General features: G+C 34.0%; 2 protein-coding genes across 2 annotated transcripts; one reads left to right on the forward strand and one right to left on the reverse strand.

The window, feature by feature from the left end:
• Positions 1–1,293: 1,293 nt before the first annotated feature.
• Positions 1,294–4,579, forward strand: LOC133801682 (nucleobase-ascorbate transporter 2). Its single transcript, XM_062239936.1, has 13 exons — positions 1,294–1,649; positions 1,741–1,838; positions 2,025–2,201; positions 2,313–2,413; positions 2,508–2,583; positions 2,668–2,727; positions 2,820–3,004; positions 3,151–3,247; positions 3,325–3,470; positions 3,556–3,647; positions 3,736–3,813; positions 3,904–4,064; positions 4,169–4,579. The coding sequence occupies exons 1-13, from the start codon at positions 1,559–1,561 to the stop codon at positions 4,379–4,381; spliced, it is 1,575 nt and encodes a 524-aa protein (XP_062095920.1). The 5' UTR covers positions 1,294–1,558; the 3' UTR covers positions 4,382–4,579.
• Positions 4,580–5,937: 1,358 nt separating this feature from the next.
• Positions 5,938–9,643, reverse strand: LOC133801683 (O-fucosyltransferase 8-like). The gene is made up of 10 exons (XM_062239937.1): positions 9,122–9,643; positions 8,913–9,005; positions 8,717–8,816; positions 8,554–8,624; positions 8,101–8,189; positions 7,884–8,004; positions 7,655–7,798; positions 7,141–7,481; positions 6,802–7,042; positions 5,938–6,363 (listed from the first exon to the last, which is right to left on the reverse strand). The coding sequence occupies exons 1-10, from the start codon at positions 9,497–9,499 to the stop codon at positions 6,055–6,057; spliced, it is 1,887 nt and encodes a 628-aa protein (XP_062095921.1). The 5' UTR covers positions 9,500–9,643; the 3' UTR covers positions 5,938–6,054.
• Positions 9,644–11,552: the final 1,909 nt, after the last annotated feature.

Here is an 11,552-nt window from a genome sequence, read left to right on the forward strand (position 1 = left end):
CCGGGTTCGCTTGCCTCTGTCCCTCTCTGTTTACCGCAAGCCCGGATCGTTTACCAGGCTCCGGGACCGTTTTGCGTACACCTTGACCGTAACCCCAACTGACTATACACCTCCCGAACGATCGTCCTGGATCATCTTTCCTGGACACCGTCCGGGTCTGGACCCACACTTGGGTCGTCGTTCCCGGTCATTCCCCTGCTAAGCGGGCCTGGGCTGGGCCCAAATCCAATTGCCCAGACTATGGGCCTGGATCACCGTCCCGGGCCCAAGGCAGGAAATTGGGACAATAGATAGTATTAAAAGTGGCTAGCTAAAATTGAACTATTGACTAGTGCGTTTGGGTATGTTCTTACATATTTATTTTTTTGATATAATTAAAAACAAATCTCTTATCACTAGTGTGTGTATATGCTAAATTTTTATATTTTGATGAAGAGTAATGACATGTATACCAAAATTATGCACATAAATATTACACTAACTGACGTGATAATTTTATTTAACAAATCAAATTTACTTTAAACCTAACTCATTATTTTAAAAATAAATATCACATCAATTGGGTAATATTTTGGTGCACAAATTATTATTATTATTTTCAACGAAAGAGCATGCTAATTAGTAATTTTCTCAACCACAATTACTATCAAAATCTCGGAGTGTCCTTGAAATCAAAACTCATGCCCAATATTAATCACAAACATTTAATTTGACAGTAATATGGTGATTCCTTAAAAAAAAAAAAAAAAACTTGATAGGGTGGTGTGACAATACATGTAACAACTAAGAAAATGAGAAGAAAAAAAAAACAATTAAGATATTTATAACCAAAAAAAAATGGAGCTGCAATTAGAGAGGAGATTACCTTGTAACGTACAAAGGAAAAAGATAAAATGTATTTATGGCATTATTTGATGAGTGAGAGAGAATGACTTTCTTTTTGACAGAAAAACAAAAAAGTACAGTTCCTTCTTTTCCTATTTTCTTTTTCTCTTCTTTTAAGGAAATAAATTTAGTATTTTATGATCCAGTGGGGCAGATATAAATAAGAAAACCCTACTCATAGTTTTACCTCTTCTTTTATATGTGAATTTTTCCTTACTGAGGTAATAATTTTTTTCTGAAGCAATGAATTGTGTTGAGCTGGAAAAATTTAATGTGAAGATTTAGGCAACGGTAACATTCAGTTTGGAAGTTCCTTAAGGGGTAGATCTGGGAATATATAAAAGTTAACGGAACTTTTGTTCTTGTAAATAAAAAAGGAAAAAGGTCAAGGTAAAGAGAAAGAGACATAAATAAACCAGAAAAGAAAAGCACAGAGTTTGTAGTGGGCGGCAAGTTCTTATTTTTAAGCTTGCTTTCACACACATTTGTGTAGCTTTGAGGAAATCTCTCTCTCTCTTTTTTGTTGATACTTTTACATTTCATTACTGTACTAAGAAAAGCTGTGAGACAGTGAGAAAAGCTGTATCTAGCTCCATTCTTTGATTCATTTACTGAATAGAATACCCTTTGGGGTATATAGGCAAAAATAAAGGTTGTGAAGTGGTAATAAGCCATGGCAGCGCCTAAACCAGAAGAGGCAGTTCATCCACCTATGGACCAGCTTCAAGGTTTAGAGTACTGTATTGACTCAAATCCATCTTGGGGTATGTTCATTTCTTCATTTATTGATTCTTTATGTTGTTTTTTTTTTCTATTTGTTATTTTAAAGTGTTCTTGTTTCATTTGGAAAAACAGGGGAGGCAGTATTTCTGGGTTTTCAGCACTACATTTTGGCCCTTGGAACTGCAGTGATGATCCCTTCTTTCCTTGTTCCTTACATGGGTGGTACTGATGTGAGCTCATTTTTCATAAAAGACCAATATTTCTTTTTAAGCAAGAAATTAATATACTAATTTTGCTCATCGTCCTCTTTTCTTTACTAAAGTAATAAAGTCAAGTTTTTGGAGTTGTTTCTGCATCAAAGTTGAAGCTTTGTTAATGATTTTATGAACCATCTTTGAAAAATAAAATCTCATCAGGGTGATAAAGTCAGAGTAGTACAGACTCTACTGTTTGTTGAAGGAATTAACACACTTCTTCAAACTCTCTTTGGAACCAGACTGCCTACTGTTATTGGAGGGTCTTATGCATTCATGGTCCCTATTATATCTATCATTCATGATTCATCATTGGCTAGTATTGAGGACCCTCATATCGTAAGTGCTGCAACCCTTCTATTCTTGACTAAGGCATTCTTTTATGGTATGACTTTTCTTTGCTATCTATGTGTTGTGAGGAAGCTTACTTTTTCTTGTACATTTTTCTAGAGATTTCTCAACACCATGAGAGCAGTCCAAGGTGCTTTGATAGTAGCATCAAGCATACAGATTATCCTTGGATACAGTCAAATTTGGGCCATATGTTCCCGGTAAGATTTATCTATCTTGGAATTAGAGGTAGTTGATATCGAGGTACTTTTTATTTGACTGATCAATGATGGCATATTATCTTTCTCATTACAGATTCTTCAGTCCACTTGGAATGGCCCCAGTGATTGCATTAACTGGTTTTGGTTTGTTTGATAGAGGCTTCCCAGTGGTTAGCAAATACTAAAAAATACTCGTTCACATTATTTCTCAATTAGTGTTGTATGTCTTAGTGGCTTAATTAAATGTCTTTCAGGTTGGAAGGTGTGTTGAAATTGGTATCCCCATGCTTCTCATTTTTGTAGCTTTCTCTCAGGTGCTTATTTGCGTACTTAGTTTCATCAAATGAAAAGAATAATGGGGGTGATTTTAAAGCAATCTCATTACCTATTTCTGTTATCTCTACAGTACCTGAAGAATTTTCATGTGAGAGATCTACCAATACTGGAAAGATTTGCCTTTCTTATATCGATCATTGTGATATGGGCATATGCACACCTCTTGACAGCTAGTGGTGCATACAAACATCATCCTGAACAAACCCAAGTCAATTGCAGAACTGACAGGGCCAATCTCATTTCTTCTGCACCATGGTTAGTAGAGACATTTTGAACTAGGCCATGCTAAGGATTTGTGCAAATCTCTTTCAGTTGGATAGGTCAATGGTGCCATATACTCTTTCATTGAACACCTATAATGTTAAATATTGACATTTTATTTTGGCTTTCTTCCTGAACAGGATAAAGATACCATACCCTCTTCAGTGGGGTGCTCCTACATTTGATGCCGGCCATGCTTTCGGAATGATGGCTGCTGTTCTAGTCTCATTGGTTGAGGTATGAGCTCATAACTATTTTCCAAACCAAGGAAAGAAAACCCTTTATTGACAATGTGACTAATCCTTGCTTGACAGTCTACTGGAGCATACAAAGCTGCATCACGTCTAGCAAGTGCCACACCACCACCAGCTCATGTTCTCAGCCGTGGTATTGGCTGGCAGGGAATAGGAATCCTGCTTAATGGACTCTTTGGGACATTGACTGGCTCATCAGTCTCCATGTAAGTCTGATGACTAATCTTTCCTTTACTTAACTCTTGTATCATTAATAATGCAATAGGACTAATTCTTTTGGTAATACAACAGAGAAAATGTAGGCCTTCTTGGAAGCACTCGTGTTGGGAGCCGCAGGGTTATTCAAATCTCAGCTGGGTTTATGATATTCTTCTCAATGCTAGGTCAGTCACCATACCAATGTATTTGTAATTTGAATTTACAATTCTGACTAGTGTCTTTCTAACTTCATGTACGCATTGTCTCTGGCAGGAAAATTTGGAGCGTTGTTTGCATCAATACCCTTTACCATGTTTGCTGCTGTTTACTGTGTTTTGTTTGGTCTTGTTGGTGCGTGTATAAAAGGGAAAAAACTTCTTGTCATTATTTTCATGTTCCCTTCTCAGCTATTTGATTTTTTGTTTTGTTTGTCACTCTCAGCTTCGGTGGGGCTATCGTTTTTGCAATTCACAAACATGAACTCGATGAGGAACCTTTTCATCACAGGTGTTGCTCTCTTCTTAGGGCTGTCTATTCCTGAATACTTCAGGGAATACACTGCGAAGGCTCTTCATGGTCCTTCTCACACACAAGCTGGATGGGTGAGAGAACGAACATCACTTTGTTTCAAGTATTTTTCTTTTTTGTTTGGCTCTCAAGGCTCTTCTTCATCTCATCATCAAGTTGTTTTGTTTGTCAAATGCAGTGGAATGATTTCCTCAACACCATCTTCTTCTCATCACCAACAGTGGCCTTAATCGTTTCGGTGTTCTTGGACAACACACTCGATTACAAGGATGGAGCTAGAGACAGAGGAATGCCATGGTGGGACAAGTTCAGAACATTTAAAGGAGACAGCAGAAATGAAGAGTTTTACACTCTCCCATTCAACCTCAACAGATTCTTCCCTCCATCTTAAAGTGGTGTGTGTGTGTAGTAAGTAGTACAGTAGTACAATGCCATTATCAATAGAGAGAAAGATGTTTAGAGGAAAAGCATCATTTCCTTTCCTGCTACAGGAAACGATTTCCCTCTCTTTCATTTCATATATATTGACTCGGATTATCCGGGTTTAATCCAATAAATTAATTTAGGGGGCTACCCAAATTTTTTTTGCTTTTAGTCTCATCATCATTTAAATGAAAAAAAGAGAGGAAGTTTAGATAGATAAATTGATTCAAAAACAAAATGAAAACAAAAGACATTTGATAGTACTTTGAAATGCACATAATTATTGAAATGCAAAGTTAATGACCAGGTTACATATTTTAATGACCAGGTTTCAGGGAGATGATTTAAATAAAAACTAAGATATTATTTGATAGGGGCGAGAGGCTTGAAGTTGTTAGTGCTCAAAGACGTGTTCTGTTCTGTGAGGCCTGTGATGTGATGTGGGCAACAGCAATTTATTTGGGATAAGTTGAAAATTAACCAGTTTAACGAGTTTTTAACTAAAATTAACTCCTAAATGATTTTAGTTTACTTCTACTTGTTTTTATCACAGACAATTCTAAAATACCTTTGACTACATAGTTCTCTTCTAAAAACAGTATCTACATTATAGGAGTATAATAAGTATATTAATTGAAATAGTGAGTATTATAGTAAAACTTAAAAATTGTAGATAAAAAAGAAATGACTTACCTAAAAGTGGCTACTGGATTTAATTTCTACAATTTATTAATTTAATTAGATTCCGTACTCCTTCATAGATAGGGCCGAACATTTAACCTGCAAAAACCGACTAACTCAATCAATCGACGCGAGCCCGCAAAACTCGATTTTAGCCAAAATACCTGAACTAATCCGAACACATTCGGGTTTTGGTTCGGGTTCGAGTTTAAACTTCATATGATGTGCAGACCCGACCCCCGAAATTATGTTTTTATTGATTTTTATTTTTATAATTTTTGTTTGAAATAAATCATTTGTCTAACAAAAAAACAATTCAACAATTATGTTTTTGAATATTGACACGTTGCTGTAAATTATTTTAATTTGGTAAAAATATATTAAAAAAGTTAAAAAAAACTCAAAAAATGCAATTTTGTAAAAAATGCTGTAAAAGCCCATTCAAGGCCCAAACCCCACACGATTCCACCCAAAAATCCAAAAATACTCCAAATCCAAAAATGTATCGAATGGGTTTGGTACCATTTTCATGCACCCAAACCCGACCAAACCCTAACCCGACGACCCGAAAACTCGCCCGATGTGCAGCCTTACTCCTTCAAGACCGTTGTAGTAGTCTTGATTCAACTTATATAGTTGTTCATATTAATCGATACGTCGCATAGTATCTTTTGATATATCGGGGACTATGTCTAGTTATTTATGATTTATGACTAATATTGGTTTTATTAATGATACAAACTACTTTAAAATTTTATTAAAATGTTGAAAGATTCAATTATTGGACAAATTAAATCGCATTTGTAAGGTTAAACCATAGTTAGTATTCTGAATAGTATATAGTTCTGTCTAAAAAATGATTCCCTTATTAGTTGTGTTGAAGAAATTGGAACTAGACATAGAGGAATTTACATACATTATATTATACATAGGTGGAAAAAGGAAAAGAGAGAAAAAATGTTAATTGGATTTGCACATGCACTCGAGACACCTTGGCTGTCGATAAATGCTTCTACCTGAACCCCTCACACGCACTCTTTGACCTTCCTCAATCATCTTTTTCACTCTTTCCTCAAAACTCTTCCACTCTATTGTGTTATTCTCTGACAAAATTGCTGCTACTCTCTTCTTGTTTGGCCTCAAAGTAGGCGCACGGCCATCACCATAATAGGTCCGAAAACCAGACACCAAGGATGACAATTGGCTCCCCGAATCGGTCATGGCGAACACATCTGATGTTGAACATGCAATAAAGTCCAATGCTGCCATCTACAATGATAATAGCAGCTTCACACTTTTAAGTACTTGGCATATCATAACATATTATTAGGAAAATTCTCGTGTAGGGCTTCAATTTAAGCCATACTGGTGGAGCTCTCAGTGTTCTCGACCCGTGAATAGTTTTCAGAGTAATTTATTTTTATGACTGTGTATATAGTAGCTATTTAGAGCATCCTGGAAATTTTTAGAAAATTTCGAATAGTTTACATTACTGAAAACTAAGTTCAAACATATTATATAATTTTTGTATATTGTAGCTCTAGATTATACACGGTTATAAAAAAAAATCGCGCCGAAAACTGTTCAGGGGTCGAGAAACAATGAGAGCCCCACTGGTAGGGCTTAAAGTGAAGTGAATGCCTATAGAAGAATGGTGCCATATTATTATACCTAAACTCATGATAACATATATTAGTACTTGCTGACCTGAGAAGAGAAATTTTGAAAAGGTGCAAGTTCACTTGGAGTGAGAAGAGTTTCCTTTGTGACAAGATTAGGATAAAGGGTAGTGAAGGGATTCATCTTGGGTTCACCACCATATATCTGAGATCCAGCCAGATAAATATAAGTTCCACGCTTAAAGCCAATACCAGCTAGAACAAGAGCTGCTTCTTCTGGTGTCAATGGACACCTCCCTAGCTTTCGCAATTCTACTGGTGAAATAGGCCTGTTACACAGGTGATATTGTTCTTGTTTTGTTATTTATGATCATTACAAAACCATGACTTGACAAGACCAGAAAAGACTAGAAGTTGAAACACATACTTTGAGTTCTTCAAGCGCTCAATAACCAGAGGAAAATGGAGTTCCCTATAGGCCTGGAGTTCTCTTCTTTCGCTCTCTCCACCGCCAAAGTCGCAGAAGGAGTAGGCAACCATGTCAACTTCAAATCTTAAATGTAAGGCAAGGTATTTTGCTGGGCCACTTGCTGTGATTTCTTCTCTTATTTTACCATTGCCAGATGACATGAAGTTTCCAAGCAATTGTTTGTCCAACAAACTTCTTGCAGCATCATATTTTCGTATCCTTCTTACTAGTAGTGAGCCAACTTTTTGTATCTTCGGCGAAAACTTCAGGGCGTGGAAATTACACTTGCATCTCAGTCTCTGCAAATCCATATCATAGAGTGTGAACACTATGAGATCAGCAGGGAAAATAGTATAGTGACAACCAATGAACTTGGATTATTAAAAAATGAAAAAGAGTGAGAAACAGAAGAATCAAAAGGCCTAAACTTAAGGTCCTTAGCATGACTACTCTGCAATAGTCAAATGATCACCTGAAGCTCAAAGGGCATGGGATCAAATCCAAGGCGATTGCCAAATCCCAGTAAGTGAACAACTCGATTCTGCAGAAGGAGAGGGAGAATGGTTTTGATGTAATCAGCAGGCTTTGCCTCTTTCACAAGATCTTCATCAGTTATCTGGATTGATGAGGAACATGAAAGGTTTAAAAGAAATGTTATCAAGGGAATGATGTCTTTGATCACAAAATGGATAGTGACATACAAGACTGCCAATTGCTTCAAAGTGCACTGATTTCAAATCAGGGGGGAGTTCTTTCACAATGTCTACTTCATCCTTCATAGTCTCTATAAAATGATTTTCTTGGTATATGTCACCAAATTTGCTGTCAAGTCATCAAGTGAGATTTTAGCTATGTAAGTAACCAGTTTAGAGAACAAGTGAAAACTCAATGTGTCAATTTTAGATAATGTTTTCAGACCTTGGATCCTTCCATACACTGCTGTAAAGGAACCTTGGAATAACAAGAGTTGCATTAAGAAGTGATGCCACGGCAACAGCATTGCAAATCTGCAAGCAATTGCAATATCTTGGTCAACCTATTAGTGGAAAAAGTACTACAATAGATAAGAAAATCATTACTGGATTTTATTACAAGGTAACTAAGGCCTGTTCATACTCATCTTCTACAGACATTTGGAGACATGTTAAAATTTGGTGTAAGTGTCAATTCTCCTTTCTCTAAGAGAATCAGACAGTAAAATATTAGTGAAAAAGGTTTCAGACATGCTACAATTACACAACCAAAGACTTAAAACTAGGTGAACTAGTGACCTTTAATGTTTTTTTTGGATTGTTGACTTGAGATTTTTCACATTCAATCCATACACTAAACCCGGTCATTGTCTTTGTTCACGGTGACTTAAATACTCACCGCCACTCGTTGTTGGTTGAGACCACCGTTCGCGCTGACTAAGATGTAGCCGTTGTTTTTTCCAGGCCCTCCTGTTTCAATTTAAGATGGACTGAATTGGTGACTCGTTAAGAGAGAAAGGGCTTAATAGTTCACAAACAAAGGACAAAAAGTGATCAAATACCAAGACTTTTTGAAACATTTCTATCTGCACAAGGTTTCCATGCAGCTGCTTGCTGATATGGCTCTTCCCAGAGATTTGAAGGCTCTTGTTTAAACTCTTTCTATGGAAAAAGATTCAGATTTCAATGTTATGTTTGAGCTTGCTTGCACATAAAGTTATTATATGTTAAAGTCATGAAACAAACAAACAAACAAACCTCCACAAGAACACTTGAAGCCATGTTCAGAAGCCGTTCATACATATGCACTGGTGAACTTTGTCTTCTTGCATAGGCTACCCTGTTTTCTTCCTTTACAGAAAGTAAACCAGACAATTCATATCTAGTTAGTCTTGTAAGAATAGAGAATGTTCACTTAGCCAATGTAAAGAAAAAAAACATAAGTTTAATAATATAATAGCATGTACCTTAAGCCCACTTGATTTTCTTTGAGTTGAACTTCTCTGAAGATTCATGGTATCAAAAATAGATATCATAAGAGAATCAAGCAAGAAAAGGAAGCCCATAAACACAAACATTAAAGCCATTGTCTTGAGGTGCTTTCTAATCCAAATATGCCTTTTCCCTACATGATTTCCCTTGCCATATTTGCCAAAATCATACTTGGATCCATGAAACTTGTCTGGTTTCGAACTCCAATAGTAATCTCCTCCTGATATTCTTCTTCCAAGAGGGGGTTCGTTCCCAGTTTCTGAAGATCTAAGCTTATAGTCTTTGATTCCTGACGATAAACCATCCTTCTGTACCTCTGGACGTGGACTTCTTGGGGACCCTTGCTTTCCCATTATACTACTTTTTAGTCAACAGGAAAAAAATCCCATCTCTTATTATTTCAGATTGTCAAACAAAGTTTTGGCCAATTCGAATGCAGAAACAGACACAAGTTTTCTCTTATTCCAGGTTCGGTGGCTCAAAAAATAAGCACTGAACTGAAATGTATCAACTCAAGGTTGAAAAAGATGTGAATGGATTCGAAATGAAGCGAAGAAGTAGTTGAAATGGAAGTATGAAAGTAGATGAGTGCTGCGTAAGCGTGAATTGAAAACTCAACAATACTTGTCACAAACCAACCTTAGAGATGAAATATATGTATAACATCCTAACAACCAACTAGAAAACTAAAGTTTTGTTTTGGGTTTTCTCAGTTTTAGTAAACCATTTGGAGTTGATGATAGAGATAGTTTAAATTTTTGTAAATGGGTACGAAGTCGGCGTTTGTGAAATTTTATAATATAGTTGCTGTTGGCGGGTGATATCATCAACTAACGAAAGACTAATAAACAAGGCAATATAACAGTATTTTATTTTGATATAGACTTAATATTATTTTATACTTTTCACCACTGATTTCAAGTTTAAAGAACTATTTTGATTTATTTTGTAAAATCCATATCAACAAAGAATATTTGAGAAAAACAATATAGTCAAAATAATATTTTCTCGATAAAGAAATATTAGTTAGTTTAATTGAATTGTGATGTGTGGCATTACCATATGGTATGGACAGAGCAGTACTACCGGCCAAGTCAAGTTCCTTGCCTACAACATTACGCAACACAAGTACTTTTTTTTTTCTGGTCACAATGGGATGGCTCACAACAATTCAAAACGTGGGAATAATACTTCATTTCATTTTAGAGAAATTTACATATATTTTTTTAAATCAAATATGGTGACAAGTATTTGTCAAAAAATATATATATATATATATTGTGACTACTATTATGCACTTGATAAAGTAAATTCTTGATTTTAAATGTTTTTCTCAAAGAATTTTACAAATATTTAACCGAATATATCTTTAAAAATTATTAAAAAGAAATATTTATTAATTATAAAATATCATTATTATAATAATATTTAATACAATACTATATATTTATAATTATATTAATATAAATTCAAATATTATTATTATAATAACATATAATACATAATCTTAATTTTATTAAAAAATTTATCATTTATATTTATAAAGAAATCATGTTTTTATATTACTTCATGTAACTTAACTAAATATATACTCATATTAAATAACAACAAAAATTATAAATACATTATATATAGATGTCGTGTGTGTACAAATAGTATGATTGTGTAACTACATAATAAATTAGAATAACATTTATCTCATATCAAGAATAAACAAGTTTCTTCTCCAATCATAAATGTATGATTTAAATAATATCATGAATATTTTATTCATTAAATAGTGTAGTTTATGATCTAAAATTTTATCATATATTTCTTTTAAAAGAAAAACATAAACAATGTTTAGATTTAATTTTTCTTTTAATGTCATTCATTTATATATATATATATAATATTATTTATTTAAAATTTATATGACAACCATAAAAACTTAATAAATATATTTAATTTTTTTTAAAATAAAACTAAAATATGCAGTGTATATTGCTTGCACCTAGTATATATATATATATATACTTACCTAAATGAGAATGAGATGTATTTCTAGAATCATTTATATATGAATTATCTGATTTATAATTTTTAATTTTTTTTTATTTAACAAAAGAATTAATTAACAATCTAAAAAATTTATATAGTCACATATGTTTTACAAACTACTGTGATGTTATCATTCATTTATTTTAATTTGTAATATATCCAAAAAAAAATTTCTTATATATATTTTTATATAATTTAAATTTGTAAACTATATATTGAAAAAAAAATCTATATATTATACTTATATATAAATAAGAGCTATACTGATTTTTTAGATAATTTAAGTGAGAAGCTAATATATATATATACAGTGAATTACTGGTTCGAACTTCGAACTTCTTTTGCTTCCTCTCACAAATCTACGAC

Source organism: Humulus lupulus, chromosome 9 (assembly GCF_963169125.1).
Source record: "Humulus lupulus chromosome 9, drHumLupu1.1, whole genome shotgun sequence".
Classification (NCBI taxonomy): Eukaryota; Viridiplantae; Streptophyta; class Magnoliopsida; order Rosales; family Cannabaceae; genus Humulus; species Humulus lupulus.

Bases quoted from the DNA above. Each gene is read 5' to 3' on its own strand.
- LOC133801682 (XM_062239936.1), top strand. From the start codon at position 1,559: ATGGCAGCGCCTAAACCAGAAGAGGCAGTTCATCCACCTATGGACCAG. The intron at 2,584-2,667 runs GTTAGCAAATAC...AATGTCTTTCAG, and splicing joins TTGATAGAGGCTTCCCAGTG to GTTGGAAGGTGTGTTGAAAT. The intron at 4,065-4,168 runs GTGAGAGAACGA...TGTCAAATGCAG, and splicing joins CTCACACACAAGCTGGATGG to TGGAATGATTTCCTCAACAC.
- LOC133801683 (XM_062239937.1), bottom strand. From the start codon at position 9,499: ATGGGAAAGCAAGGGTCCCCAAGAAGTCCACGTCCAGAGGTACAGAAG. The intron at 8,005-8,100 runs GTCTGAAAACAT...ATGACTTGACAG, and splicing joins AGTGTATGGAAGGATCCAAG to CAAATTTGGTGACATATACC. The intron at 7,482-7,654 runs GTGATCATTTGA...ATGGATTTGCAG, and splicing joins CCATGCCCTTTGAGCTTCAG to AGACTGAGATGCAAGTGTAA.